General features: G+C 43.6%; 2 protein-coding genes across 2 annotated transcripts in view; one reads left to right on the plus strand and one right to left on the minus strand.

Annotated features, from left to right (window-relative positions):
* LOC310702742 (uncharacterized protein) overlaps positions 1–15,644 on the plus strand; it is a 601,527-nt gene that overhangs the window by 470,232 nt on the left and 115,651 nt on the right. The window lies entirely within an intron of this gene.
* Positions 1–15,644, minus strand: part of TGFB2 (transforming growth factor beta 2) — an 82,580-nt gene that overhangs the window by 22,090 nt on the left and 44,846 nt on the right. Inside the window, exon 2 of the mRNA XM_083494659.1 lies at positions 2,562–2,725. Within this exon, the coding sequence (XP_083350785.1) occupies positions 2,562–2,725 (164 nt within the window). The remainder of the gene's footprint in view (positions 1–2,561; positions 2,726–15,644) is intronic.

Below are 15,644 nucleotides of genomic sequence, written 5' to 3' on the forward strand. Positions count from 1 at the left end.
CTGAAGAGGGGGCAGGAAGAGTGCATCCGGGGGGGGGGGACGGGACTGTGGTTTATCAAGGAAAAGACAACCACTGACACTGGCAAGGAACTGCTACTTTAGACGGCCGAAATCTGCTTGAATAGAACTATATAACTGTGTTGAAAGCACTTGTTCTGGAGCTTGCTTTTTCCTCCTCCCACCCACTCCTTTTTCCTTATGTGCCATGTCTTTTTAGATTGTGAGCCTGAGACGGCAGGGATTAATTTAGTACTGATTTTTGTAAGCTGCTCTAAGAGTCTTTCTTATTTTTATTTTTGCTAAAGGGTGGGGTATAAACATGTTAAACAAACAAATAAGTGAGTCAATGCTTCTTCTTTTTTTAATGTCAGTTAAGTGACGGAATGGTTAGAAACAAAAATAAAACAAACTCCCAGGAATGTATAGCAGCATCAATAATCAAAGATGACAAAATGGGGTCAGACGGGTTGAGGATGAGATAAAGACTCCACCCAGCTTTCGGCTCTGATTTTTAACAAACTAAGGCTGCAATCCTGAGCACATGTCCTTGGGAATAAGAACTGGACTGGCTTCTGAGTAAATGTTTATAAGACACAGCTGTAAAGCTGGGATCCCATCCTTGCTTAACTGTAGAAATCAGTGGGGCATAGTTCTGAGTATGTATGACATTATTTATATGTATTTATATTATTATACTTAGGGACGTGGGTGGTGCTGTGGTCTAAACCACAGAGCCTAGGGCTTGCCAATCAGAAGGTTGGCGGTTTGAATCCCCGGGATGGGGTGAGCTCCCCTTGCTTGGTCCCAGCTCCTGCCAACCTAGCAGTTCGAAAGCACGTCAAAGTGCAAGTAGATAAATAGGTACCGCTCCGGTGGGAAGGTAAACGGCATTTCCGTGCGCTGCTTAGTCATGCTGGCTACATGACCCGGAAGCTGTACGCCGGCTCCCTTGGCTAGTAAAGTGAGATGAGCGCCGCAACCCCAGAGTCGGCCACGACTGGACCTAATGGTCAGGGGTCCCTTTACCTTTTTATATTATTATACATGGATGCAGCCCTCATTAATACTATGTTTGATATTAGTTCAGAATTCTTATGAAGTGCTCACCCTAAACCTCACTGTTCAGGGGTGCTGTGCCATGCCAACAGGAGCAAGACACGAGTGAAGAAAGAAGCATTATTCAAGCAGAGGAATATAGGAGCTGCCCTATACTATTATTGGTATATCTATCTCAGCATTGTCTACGTTGGGTGTCAGCACCTCTCCAGGGTTTGAGGAAGGGTTCTCTTCCAGCCATACTTGGAGGTGCTGGGGTTTGAACCTGGGGCCTTCTGCATGCATTGGGTTGACAAGACGCCACCATTTCTCTGTTAAGTGCAATAATATAGTGCAGTGTTCCTCAATAAAATACCCAGTGCAAAATACTCACACAGCTACTTAGTTTCAGCCCACCTAATATAGTGGTACCTCGGGTTACAGACGCTTCAGGTTACAGACACTTCAGGTTACAGACTCCGTTAACCCAGAAATAATACCTCAGGTTAAGAACGTTGCTTCAGGATGAGAACAGAAAGCGCGCGGCGGCTGTGGGAGGCCCCATTAGCTAAAGTGGTGCTTCAGGTTAAAAACAGTTTCAGGTTAAGAACGAACCTCCAGAATGAATTACCGTATTTTTCGCTCCATAGGGCGCACCGGCCCATAGGGCACACCTAGTTTTTTTGGGGGGGGGAAATAAAGGGGGGGGATTTATTTCCCCCCCAGATCGGGGAACAGCGGGATGGTGGCGCTGCACCTCCCCACTGTCCCCCGAGCTTGTGGGGCTGGCCGATATCTGCACGAAGCCCGGGCTTCGGGATGCAGGCTGCTATCCACAAGCCTTGGGAGCCCGACGGGAACTCCCGCGGAGCTCCCAAGGCTTGCGGATAGCTTCCTGAAGCCTGCATTCACCCCATAGGACGCGCACACACTTCCCCTTCATTTTTGGAGGGGAAAAGGTGTGTCCTATAGGGCGGAAAATACGGTAAGTTCTTAACCTGAGGTGCCACTTTTTTAATTCTACTGTAAAAGCGTCTTAAGGAGAAACCTTCTTTTCCAGCTCCCAAGAACATTAGACAATCCCTTATGAATCAAACCAAAGACCCATCTAGCCCAGCAAGAGGGAGACCATGACCTCCAATCAAAATAATTCAACAGACTATGGTTGTTTTCACACCTGAGGCTTAAACTATGGTTTACATGTTCAAGTTGTTCTTCCCATTTCTCTCATATCTGACAGAAAACGTGCAAGAGATTCTTGAATATGTTAATATACATACTACAAACGTAGATCTGCTTTATACTATTTCTATTGGTCTGGCATCTCCCGAAGGATCATGGGAATTGTAGTTTGGTGAGGTAGTGAGAATTCTGTTGCAGATCCCCAGACCTGCCTCACATGAACTACATTTCTCACAGTTCCCTGTTAAGAGAGAGTGTACATTAAAATCAGCCGAACTCTACATTGCACAGAAAGGGTCACACAGGTAACAGTCATGAGACAACAATGATCACCACAGTTTTACCTGATACAGTTCTATCCGTTGTTCCGAGACACGAGCCTTTGGATTCTGCAATCGAAAGACTCTAAATTCTGCCTTCACCAGGTTGGAAGCGTTTTTTTCCATCGCCGAGACATCAAATCTCACTCGTCTAAAATAGGGGATGGGGTGGTTTGTTGAGATGAGATCTGCAAGAAGTTAGTGTAATGGTTTAAAATTATGAATATATTGTTCTTTTACAGGCCACAGCACAAGGCAGACTCAAGAAACAGCGACGGAAATGTCTGCTGGATGATTCAGCTTCCAGCAGCCAATTTCGATATCATTAACAATTTAACCAGATAAACAAACACATGTGTTTGATTATAGAAACAGCAGATTAATAGAGATCAGCAAGCCATTTCCAACTCTCTTTCGGGGCATGCATTTAACCCTGTTCTTTGAAAGCAACGTGGAAAATCCTGGATGATTATAAATTGGAACAAACTCATGACAGCTGATGTTTCACAAATGACTCCAGACTTGCATACGCTTAATAGCAACTGCCAAGAAAATAGAATTTAATGACAAGCAGTGTGCTGTGGGTAGCTTTATGAAAGAAAGAAAGAAAAGTCTGGAGGAAAAAAATATCTAAACTCTTGACAATATGTTTTGTCTTTTAAATATTTCAACTGAATCTCAAAGAAGAGGAAAGGAAACAGACAATTGTATAACAAATCTAAGACTTTACACAAAGCAATAAAGTCCCTCTCCTCTAAAGAAGGGGGGATAACCAGTTGTATTTCATCATGAAACCGAAAAAATCATTTCTGCACGCTGATGGGCATCAGAGCAATAATTTAGACTCCTTCTTTTAACAATTTGTGTAGCTATACTTAAATATTAATTGCTGGTTTAAAATGTTAAGTGTTTTAATGTTCAAGTGAGCCGCACTTTAGATTAAGAGCCATTGTCATATTAGATGGTAGTGAGCCATATTGTCTCCATGGCAATTTCTAAAACAGGAAGTGTTCCTTGAGGAGAGGTGATCAGGATTGCAGAAGTGGCAAGGGAGGGAAGATTCAGCCCTTTCTCTACACGTAATTTCCCTGCTCCAAACTGCCCTGCCCTACCCCATGACATTTCAGAATGTTTCAAATGTCCCCCCAAAAAACAGATCTGGAACTCCATAGGGAGGAAAGTTGCTCTCTGAAGGATCTCTTTGAATTAAGTACTAGTAAAGGAGAACATGCAAAATGATCAAAAGAGACTGACAACAAAAATACCTAGCGATTACTACGAGCTCTTCAGTCAAGGATTCAGAATTAATTATATTTATTTATAATGTTTCTCAGACTCCTTTAAAGCAGGGGAAACTATCTCAAGGTTTTTTTTTTTAAAAAAAAAGTATACGAAAACATGGTTAGAACAACAAAACCATCATCAAGAATGCAGTAACAACACAAAACCCTAAAAAGCTGTGCGCCAGCTCCCTAGGCCAATAAAGTGAGATGAGCGCCGCAACCCCAGAGTCAGTCATGACTGGAACTAATGGTCAGGGGTCCCTTTACCTTTACCTTTAAAGTGCTTTTGACCCAGGGGGTTGTTATGGGAGAAATTGAATGCTATTGGGCTAGAACCCCGATTACTTTTCTTGATAAAAAAAAGCTGCATACGAATACTATGTGTCAGGTCAAGATTTTCCCAGATGGCCACTTATCACCTAACTTTACAACTACTAAAGAAGTCAAACAAAGCTGTATTCTTGCTCCACATCTATTTAATGAAACAGCATCTATTTGTTGTGAATGGCTCCTAAGTTAGGACCTAAGGCAGTTCCCATAGTTTTATATGCTGATGACACTGTCCTCCTCTCCTGCACCAGAGTTGGGCACTTTTAGATGTCTAAAAGCGTTCTTTCATTACTGCCAAGGAAATCGCCTAGCGATTAATTACTCAAAATCCAAGATCTTGGTATTTTCAAATAGTTGGCATTCATCTAAATGGTGTATTGGTGATCAAGAAATCAAACAAATTAAAAGCTTTAAAGACCAATGGATCACCTTTTATTACAATCTAAAATGGGTGACCCATCGTAACAGGATAACCGACTTAGCTAAATGCTCTGCAGCATGAATTAAACAATTCTGTTTTTTTATGGTAGTGTGCCTGCAGCGGTTAGGGGCTATAGCGCAAAAACTGTTTCACAACTCCTTTATGGATAACTGACTTTAACAACAAAGTCGAGGGTGTACAGGCCTCCTTTTTCCAAAAAAAAAAAACCCTAAGAGTTCAAAAATACATCTCCTATCTTGCTATTTGTGCAGAGTTAGGCCAGCATCTCTTAGAATCTAGGGGCTGGATTATGACTTTCAAATACTGGTTAAAAAATCACTTTAATACAGACCCAGAAAGTTTACTAACTTCTTTATTGAGAGATACACATAATTTTACATTGTTTTCTGATATTATCCTCAAACTCAGGCAAATAGGAATTGTAATAGATTCCCTTCTTTTATTGGATGAGTCACAAATCTTCTCTGTCATCAAGTAGAGACTGCTAGACCATGAAATCCAAAAACTCTACCCCTCCCAGCCTTTTGTATGTTCATCTGCTTACTTAGGATTGCAGCCCCACCATGGACCAATGCCTAATTGCCTTTATAATTTAGATACTCCATTGCATCACAGAGCTTTTAAGCTAGCTCATCTAAATGCATTCCCCTCATCTGTTTTGTTTGGAAGGTTTCAAAAAATCCCCTTCCAGAACAGATTCTGCTCCTGTAATAAGAAAACACCAGATCACAAAATTTTGGATTGTCCTCTTCTCGACACCCTTCGCAGAGATCTCCTAGTGACTCCCTTACAGCCGAAAATATTGATTTACAAAGAGTCTGTAATCCAATTATTTGTTGAGGGATGATACTCCCCAAACTACCAAGATGGTTTTGGTGTATTTAGCCGAGATCTTTAAATCTATATCTAAAGTTGCCTGATTTATTCAATGGTGGCTATCTAGTCTTTTATATATTGTATGTATTTGGATTATTAATGTATTTGGATGCCTTTATATGATTTTATTGTTTAAACTTACGCCAATAAAGGCCAATGACCAAATAACTTACACCCAAATCATTTAATGCTATAAAGCAGGAGTAGGTAAGGTCAAAGGGTTGGCCTTCAAGATGTTACTGGAGTTCCATCAGTTCTAGCAACTCTGGTAAATTATGAGGTTAAAAGCAGCCACTTTAATTTAGGCTTGGAAATGCAGCAGTGCAGCTCATACAGAATTAGTGTTGCATGACTAACACGCGTGATTTGGTCTGACTGAGGAAGCTAATACCAAAATGCATCCTCTGCATGCTAATTTTGTCTCTCTTTTTTGCTTCAGGTGCAAAAGTGCGTAATAGTCGACTCTTGATTTTACAGCTGCTTTATGTCATGGGCAGTATCCAGTGAAGTGGCTCCACTAGTGTAGTGACAGGGCAACGGAACTTCCTCTCCTCTCTCTGATCCACCTTAAATATGTTCTGTGGGTTCCTCAAGCCATCCAGAGCAGATCTGGAGCAGGTATGGAAGTCATGAGGGGAGGGGAGAGGGAGGGGAAGTTCGATTGCACAGGAGATACAACCTCAAGTATTATTTTCTCTTCCAACCTACCAGTTTATCCATTTATCTCCCCCCCTTTCAACACTGCTGCTTACAATAATTGGCTCATGGACAGGCATCTCTTGCACCAGCCATCCGTCTGTCCCAGGGTATGGTCAGAATGCATATGGAGCTGCTAGCTTGCTGAATCTAAGCAGGTATGGGTTTGGTCAGTGTGTGGATGGATGACTGCTTGGGAACCACATGTACCCAACCTTGGGCTCCATCTCAGGAAAGGTAGACTACAAATATAAGGGGGAAATGACTATCTATCTGTTCATCTGTCCATCTGGCTTGGGAGCTTCTAAAGATCCTGGCTTGGGAGCTTCTAAAGATCCAGTCAACTGCAGATTACTAAGGAAATGACTACATCAGATAGATAGATAGATAGATAGATAGATAGATAGATAGATAGATAGGTAAAGGGACCCCTGACCATTAGGTCCAGTTGCGGATGACTCTGGGGTTGCAGCACTCAACTCGCTTTACTGGCCGAGGGAGCCGGCGTACAGCTTCCGGGTCATGTAGCCAGCATGACTAAGCTGTTTCTGGCGAACCAGAGCAGCACACGGAAACGCCATTTACCTTCCCGCCGGAGAGGTACCTATTTATCTACTTGCACTTTGATGTGCTTTCGAACTGCTAGGTGGGCACGAGCTGGGAGCGAGCAACGGGAGGTCACCCCGTCACGGGGATTCGAACTGTCAACCTTCTGATCGGCAAGCCCTAGGCTCTGTGGTTTAGACCACAGCACTACCCACATGATCTATATATATATATACACACACACATACATTAATTCGTAAAGAAAACATCAAAGTGGTTTGCAACAAATATACATAAAATGTACCATAAAAACAATATTTAAAACTTAAAATCAGAAATTGGATATCTGTTGTGGAAATATGTATCAGTTATGTTCATGGTTCCATCTCAACAAGTGATACTGACTGGGGTAAAAACACCTTAAGTAAGAAATCAAAGCCCTGGACAGCTACGATTCTGGCTCAGTATTTGAAGTGGAAGCTCCCAAATCACACTAAACGGGAGTTATGAAGTCTGCAAAGTCACCGCAACCGAAGTTCACCAAAACTTGGAAAAACTCCACAGAACAACACTCTCAGATGCAATGGCAGACAAGAAAAAAATATTTATTTATTTTTTTGCTACTGTTTTAAAGGGATGTTGGGTGCACCATCCACATGCACACATGAATTAAATTCTGACAGTTTCCCTCTCAAAACATAATAGCTCAAACTGCTAATTATTTAAAAGCAGCTAACTGATGCTGGCGTGAACACTACTTATATTCACAGTCTGAAACTGTGAGGGGACAACAACGCAATTTCCTAAGCATGCGCAACTTGTTCTGTCACCGCTCCTGAAGCAGAAATCCAGCTGGTGGCCTACTGTGGCCCCTTCCCCTCCACTGCTAATCTGCAAGGGGCACAATCTGCCAGAAGGTTTTCCTGTGCATAAAAAAAAACCTTGCGAAAGGAACAAGAGCTGTGCAGGAGCACGACACTGCGCTGGTGTTCCGGTTGTTTATCGCCTTTGTCTCGTACTTTCTGATAGAGCACACCAGGTTCTTTCTCTGTCTCCTAGTTTGTCATTGGTGGCACCCATATGGAGCAACCACTTCAATTTGTCTCCTGGTACAATCACCTCTGGAAGAAATGGAGGCAGTGAGAGATTTTACTTTCTTGGACTCCATGATCACTGCAGATGGTGACAGCAGTCACGAAATTAAAAGACACCTGCTCCTTGGGAGAAAGGCGATGGCAAACCTAGACGGCATCTTAAAAAGCAGAGACATCACCTTGCCAACAAAGGTCCGTATAGTTAAAGCCATGGTTTTCCCAGTGATGATGTATGGAAGTGAGAGCTGGACCATAAAGAAGGCTGATCGCTGAAGAATTGATGCTTTTGAATTATGGCGCTGGAGGAGACTCTTGAGAGTCCCATGGACTGCAAGAAGATCAAACCTCTCCATTCTTAAGGTGCTCACCAGAAGGACAGATCCTGAAGCTGAGGCTCCAATACCTTGGCCACCTCATGAGAAGAAATGACTCCCTGGAAAAGACCCTGATGTCAGGAAAGATTGAGGGCACAAGAAGAAGGGGATGACAGAGGACGCAATGGTTGGATAGTGTTCTCGAAGCTACCAGCATGAGTTTGACCAAACTGCGGGAGGCAGTGGAAGACAGGAGTGCCTGGTGTGCTCTGGTCCATGGGGTCACAAAGAGTCGGACACGACTAAACGACTAAACAACAACAGTCACCTCTAGTGACAATTTGAAGCTGCTTAGACCCACTGGAACGCAGCGAAGTGCCACGGTGCTGGGCCACAAGGGTTCTACGTGAACAACAACGGCAAAACAAATTATTATTGTTGTTGTGCCCTTTGGAAATCTTTCAGATTTGATGAGAATCCCTGCTGATGTGCGTCTGGTCCACTTCAACTGCAAGTGCAGCTTTTCCTGCTAGAGAGCAGACACATCAGCTACTCTTTGATAGACTATCCTAAGTGAGTGGAACTAATTCAATATGTTTCCTGTTTTGGGGAGACATAAACAACTTTCTCTTTGTTATTTGGGCGGGGGAGGGGGGGGGAGTCAGACCATCCGGGTTGATTTTTTTACTATTTTGCAATCTCGCATCCACACACAGGGAAAGCTGAGAGCCCCAACCCGAGCCTTCCAACGAAAGGGGGCAATAAATGTTCCAGAGATTTATTTTTATTTCTTTTCGTGTTTGTTAAAACTTTGGCGGGCTCCCCTCTTCCTCCGCACGTCTGCTCTCTCCTGGTGCTCTGCCCATCCTTAATCCAAGCAGCCACAAGCCGCGGCGGTCCTGTTGCTTTCCCCTTTCTCTTTCATGACTGAATCACATGAACGTACGAGGCTTTGATGCGGCATATATGCAAATATTTATAAGAGTCACTTGATTGTGATTAAAAGTGGTTTGCAAAGCTCTCTTTGCTCTGGCTGGCTTCCCTAGACCTCTGCCTTGTAGGGCTCTTTCAGTTGTTTAAGTTTCAGCCGATAAAACACACACACACACACACCGTTTCAAAAACAAAGCAGAACTTCTGTACAAGGTGGAAGAACTACTTCCCACCCTCTGTTTTTAAAGCCTGCTCCCTGATCTGCATATGGGATTCCATCCAGAAACATCTCCTCCTTCCATAACAATGAAACAACAGTAACTGATACGGCTTGCATGGAAGGCAAATCTAAAGGAAGAGGTTATTAGGCCGTCACCACATGTCTTTCCGGCAAGATCCTCTCCTCGCTGTGAGGCATGCGAGGGTCACAAACCTCCCCTCTTTCATAGGAGGCTTCTCCAAGAAATGAGAAGTGTGTGTAGCGCAGCTGGACTTCAAAAACTGCTAATTACCACTGTTCACCCCTTGTGACCCTGATGTTAATAGAGGGGCATGTACGGGGCTATTTTTCTAGGAAAAGAGGTGGAAGAACTCACCAGGAACACCTCCCTCGTTCTCTTAAGAGTGGCAATGACGCCCACCTGAGAGAGGTGCTGGAACTGAATACCATCAAGTTCTGGCTGGGGGGGGAAAGTGCCCCGGGCATGCATCATATATGAAAATAAGTACAAAGGGGCCAAAAACCCCAACCCCCACAAAAATTCTGAATTTCACATATATCTTAAGGACCAAATCACACACATAGATGCCTGTAATGCCATCCCAGTGGTCATTTTTGAATAAGAAGGGCCACTTCTGAAGGGGCAATTTCAGATTGGACAAGCAGCGGGGAGGTGAGTATTTTAAATTCCCCCCAGCCTGCCATTTTCAAGTCCCACCCACCAGCAGGTTCACCACTTCAAGTGAGTTCCAATAGGAAATTTGCATCAGCAAACCTTGCAGTGGAGGGCTACTTTGAAGTTGGGGGAACCCAAAGCAGGTTTCTTTGTTTTAAAAGGGTGCAATGCAGGGGTGGGCAGCCTGTGCCCCTCCAGACATTGCTGGACTCAAACTTGCATCAGTCCCATTCTGTAAGGCCCATGGTCAGGGATGATGGGACTTGTAGTCCAGCAGAATCTGAAGGGTAACAAGTTCCCCATACCTGATGCAATAATACATGTGTCCGAGGGTAACATCTAGTTTGGATCTGTATATAGACTTGCTGTGACTACCCAGGAAAGAGATACTGGGGTTGGGTTGGGTAGTTCTGTGAAACTGACTGGTACTAGGTGCAAGCTGTTTTTTCCTTTGCAGGCACCTGCCAGGGAGAATGCAGCTACCTGAATGGTTTCAGGGCATGCACACATATCCGTGATGGAAGGCAAACAACTAATTTAGGGCGAAGGATTTCATTTGCCAATCCTCAATTTGGCTTTGTTCGAAACCTGCAAAACCGATTCGGCCAGAAATGACAGTGGGACAAAAAGAAACGACTGTGTGAGTACCGAGAAACAATGGCAACCTCCGCCAAGTATCTTAAAACCTATTTTCACGTGCCAGTCTATGTGTTTCAACTGTCTTCCAATGGGGGGATTGGGGGGAGAGAGACCACATTCCCAAGAGGACGGAATGTTTTTATTTCTCTCTGGCGAAATCTGTGATTGGCAACTGAAGAGATGCATCCCTAATCTGTTTACAGTGGCAGCAAAGCATCTGCCCACCAGATCATTCAAATTCAATAACCACATTTCCAGGGACTGTTGTTTTGAGTTAAAAATAGCTGCTCCCTACTTTACACGGCACATTCACCATATTCACAAGCTGCTGTTATTTTAGCTAAAGAGCTTTTTTTTTAATAATAAAAAAAGGCTTCTGTGTACATCCCAGTGGTTGCTTTGAGTAGACGTCTTCAGAATTAGCAAACACCCAGGAATTGATGATGTGGTCTCCACCATGTTCTAAATTACAGCTGGGAGACAAGTGGTCCTCCATATGTTGTTGTTTTTCCAATTCTCTTTGGCCTCAGCCAGTACCAAAGGACAATAGGGTCCCCCATCCCTGTTCCAAGTCATCTCTCTCTCACTGAACAGTAAGTACTTCTTAAGCGGATAATAAATTTTCACACAGTGTTCCTGGCCATGCACAGACAAAACACAGCACTGTTAAACACTGCTCCTTCTCAGGTGCCTTTGCACCTAGTCACATGGATATATTTACTCATTAGTAGAGCTACACGGTCAGGGGGAAAACAATGCTGTCCAGGGTTGTAAAGACTGTGGAGAGAATAATTGGGTGCACTCTTCCCACCTTGGATCAAATCTACGCTTCCAGGTGCCATAAGAAAGCTGCAGAGATAGTGCAGGATACTGCGCACCCCGGAAATGATCTCTTTCAGCTTCTGCCTTCTGGAAGAAGGTACAGGGTTATAAAGACTAAGACTAGCCGCCTGAGAAACAGTTTCCATCCAAATGCGATTTTGGTTTTAAACACAATGTAAGGTAGTCTTTATGTGAGTATATTGTACAGTGGTACCTCGGGTTACATACGCTTCAGGTTACTTACGCTCAGGTTACAGACTCCACTAACCCAGAAATAGTGCTTCAGGTTAAGAACTTTGCTTCAGGATGAGAACAGAAATCGTGCCCCGGCGGCGCGGCAGCAGCAGGAGGCCCCATTAGCTAAAGTGGTGCTTCAGGTTAAGAACAGTTTCAGGTTAAGTACGGACCTCCGGAACGAATTAAGTACTTAACCCAAGGTACCACTGTATTCAATTATGGGGTATCAGAGTTTTTAGGGGCTAACCAGGCTGGGATAGCAGGCTTGTGGGTTTTTGAATGTCTGATGTAGATTTTTTCAATTTCGTTGTTCTGTATGGGTCAATGACAATAAAGATTATCGTATTGTATTTGCTTTCCCAAAATGTACACTGATTGGCTCACCGACAACTTCTGCCCAAGCAATTATTCCCCTTAAGACTGTAATTTGCTTGGTCAGGATGGGTCAGGGGAGATGGTGGCATTGCTTTCAGGGATCTTACACTGAAGATTCCCTGCCTGTCTCATCAAGCTGCAGGCTGGCGCTCGTCTCACCCATGGACCTCACACAAGCATGTGCCCCAGGCTGCCACCTGACAAGGCAGACTTACAAGTCACTCAGGGCTGCCAACTGCAACAACAAAGACATTTGCAGGAACCTACAGGGGAAACGTTTGCTCTTTCTTGACCTAGAAATCATTTCGTAAGGGAAAGCAGGTGTGTGGACCCAGCCCTAAGAGGAGAGGGCTTTCAGGAAAGGGACACCACTGTGGTTCTGTCTCGATCCTGAGATGCAGACAGACCTACATCTTGACTCTTTTAGCCCTGTGTATCTTCTAAGCACTGGGTGCCAAATATTTGCAATCCACTGATGGAACTGATAATCCATTGATGCATTCACACAATGTAGGTGACTAGTTTTTGTACACACACAGAGAGAGAGAGAAAGAGAGAGAAAGAAATATGAGAAAGTGTGGAAAGAAAACAGGAAGTAAGGATTTTCCCATTTGGAAAGTTAAACAGGCAAATGATTTGATCTTCCAAAGGTACAACAGATCATATTACATGCACTTTACATTAAACTTGGCAACAGTTGTCTTTTCTGTAGCTGGCTTTCCTCACTAGATTATAATGTACAGCAGAAGTGTTTGAAGACTGTTTCCAATTCTCTGTCCAGTAGCTGGATATTCAGGGTGGTCTGACAAAAGCTTCTATTTGGACCTCCATTAGCACACTACAACATATATATTGATCAGCAAGTTTTCACATCTCTCCTGCAGTTCTCCTGAGCTTTATGTGGGTGTGCTCATTCCCGGCAAGTGCTGGATTTTGCGTTTTTTGATTTCCACCACAGAAGGTAACAGCAGTGGTCTCAAAGCGAGTAAGAGAGGGGAAACACATTAGTAGAACGGAAGTGAGATAAATCTGGAGCTTTTATTGTTTGCTGAAATCTGTCTTGGCCCATTGGCATTTTGAGTTACATGGCAAGTTGCACTAAGTCAACTTAGATTGCAATCCTAGGCCCATTTACTGGGCAGTAAACCCTATCAAACATGGTGTCTATTTAAGATACTTAAGACCAAACCCTGTTCAACCCAGTGCAACTTGCTTCTGTGTTGACATGTATAAGATTGTGTCATTGGTGGATTAATGCAAGAAGGATATTTAGTACAGTCTTCCCCAATTTGGTGCTCTCCAGACATTTTGAACTACAGCTCCCTTCAGCCCCAGCCAAAATGGTCAGTGGTTAAGGATGGGAGTTGAAGTTCAGTAACATCTGGAAGGTGCCTGATTGATGGACAATTTAGTAGATAATTTCAGACCTAGATTTTCAACTGAGAATAAATCAACTTGGCAATTGTCAAGGAAGCCCAACACAGTCACTCCAGAAGAATGAACTCTCCAAAAATGAGGAGATTGGTAAAAAGGAAGGTGAAAGGGAAAATGAAGATGGCCAAATCTCTCCAGAAAGCCTGGGTCTTGTTCAAAACCACGATAATAGAAGCTCAGCTGCAATGTACCTGCAGATCAGGAAATGAACCACTGGGACCAAGAAGATACCTGCAGGGCTAACAAGCAGAGGCAAGGAAGCTATTAAAGGCAAAAAGCCTTCCTTCAGAAAATGTCCAAGTCTTGTCCAAATGGGGAAAACAAAAAGGAATGCTAACTTTGGCTGAAGAAATGCAAACAGGCAATAAGGGACGCAAAAGAAGAAGTAGTAAGGAACACATTGTTAACAATGGAGGCCATTGGACCTTTGGATAACAAGAGAGCCAAAGGCGAGCTAAAAGAGGAAGAGGAGATTGAGAAAGCTATGGTGTGGCTGCACTTAGAATACTGTGCATGGTTCTGCTTGCCTCAACTGAGAAATGATACTGTCGAGATTCAAAAGGAAAATGGTCAAGGGGCTGGAGCAACTCCCCTAGAAGGAAAGGTTACAACATTTGGGGCTTTGTAGAACAAGGAGGTTAAACCAGGTTACACAATGTAGGGCATTACTGTTCAAGTAATGCTACAATTAAGTAGACAATTGGCATTGAACATAACAAGTAACTGGTACAACTGGTGTTATTTTAAAAATTAGAGTGCCTTAGCAGCAGACATGTGTTTCTGCTACTGGGGAGATGGAAGATGCAGTGCATTACCTTTCGCGTTGTCCCTTGAATAGAGATCCCCGGACTCATTTGCGGGGGGGGGGGGGGGAGGCTTTTTGGAAAGCAAGAGCTGATTGGGCCTTGACTGATATTATTTGTGATCTGTTGGCAGGCCACAACAAACCAATAACAAACAAGGTGGCCACCTTTGCAGTAGTAGCTCAAAAATTCACAGTCTATTAGTCTGAAGTCTGTCATTTCCAAACAGCAAAAAGATGCTTTATCTTCCCTTTATAAGTCTGAGCTGTATTTTCCAGTGAAGATTTCAGTTTCTGGTGGTGGGTGGGGAGCAACTAAACAAACACTCTTTGCTCTAGCAATATAAGGTTGATTTCTACTAGGGCCAGAAACGTACGTTTAAGAGGACAGATTCGTTATAAAGCAAAACATTTACAGCTATTGAAAAACAAAGCAAAACCCTGAGTTCTGGATGGTTACGAGCAAAACTCTTAATCAATATTATGTATCCAAACATTTCTAGAATGCCAGGTCTGTGGATTTTCTCATTTTTGAACTGCGAGCGGGAAGTTGTCTGCAGTCTCCTCCAGAAAAACTATGTTTCTTTCCCCAAGTTATCCATCTTCTAAGTCTCATCTTTCTTCACCACTGTGCTAGACTATTATATTTGCCATGTGAGTGATGGATAATGTTACATCTTAGGGATTACAGAATGATTAATGAAGTTCTATATCCCTGCCCAGTGAACAGGGAATGCATCTGGGACTAAGCAATCACTACTGGTGGCGCAGTGACAGATTGAAGAGTTGGCTTGGTGTGGCCAGTGGTGAATGTGGAGCCTTTCCCAGGTTGTGAATCTCCCCTACTACATTACACTTTCCATGCTGAGCAGGACAGGGAAAGCATTCATTGGAGGGCTTAATAATTATGTTCTTTCCCACACCTGCCCCTTCTCACCCCCTCTGCAAAACCAGAAGGGTCCATTGGTGGCCGCTGTGTAAAGGCTTGTAAATTTCTTGACAACCAAACATGGATTTTTCCTTCTGACATCTGCCAACATGGTGTGTCCTCCAAATGTTGTTGGACTACAACTCTCATTATCGGCTGCGCTGACCAGGGAGGATGGGAGTTGAAATCCAACAAAAGCCAGAGGGCACCACATTCGCTATCCCCGTTTCACATATTCTGCCACTGTCTCCAAAACAGTTTGGTAATAATAATAATGTTGAGGGCCTGTTGCCTGGATCAAAGTGGCCTAGAATTCTATGCCACTCAAATCTGATTGGTTGAATGGTAGGTGGGCTGTATAGTTCAGAGCTATACAGAGCGGGCTGTATAGTTACTCTGTTCAGAGGGAGCGTGTGACTGTCTGACACTATGGACCACAAGAAGCAGCTAGGAGAGAAGG

Source organism: Podarcis liolepis, assembly GCF_965112155.1.
Source record: "Podarcis liolepis genome assembly, chromosome: 3".
Classification (NCBI taxonomy): domain Eukaryota; kingdom Metazoa; phylum Chordata; class Lepidosauria; order Squamata; family Lacertidae; genus Podarcis; species Podarcis liolepis.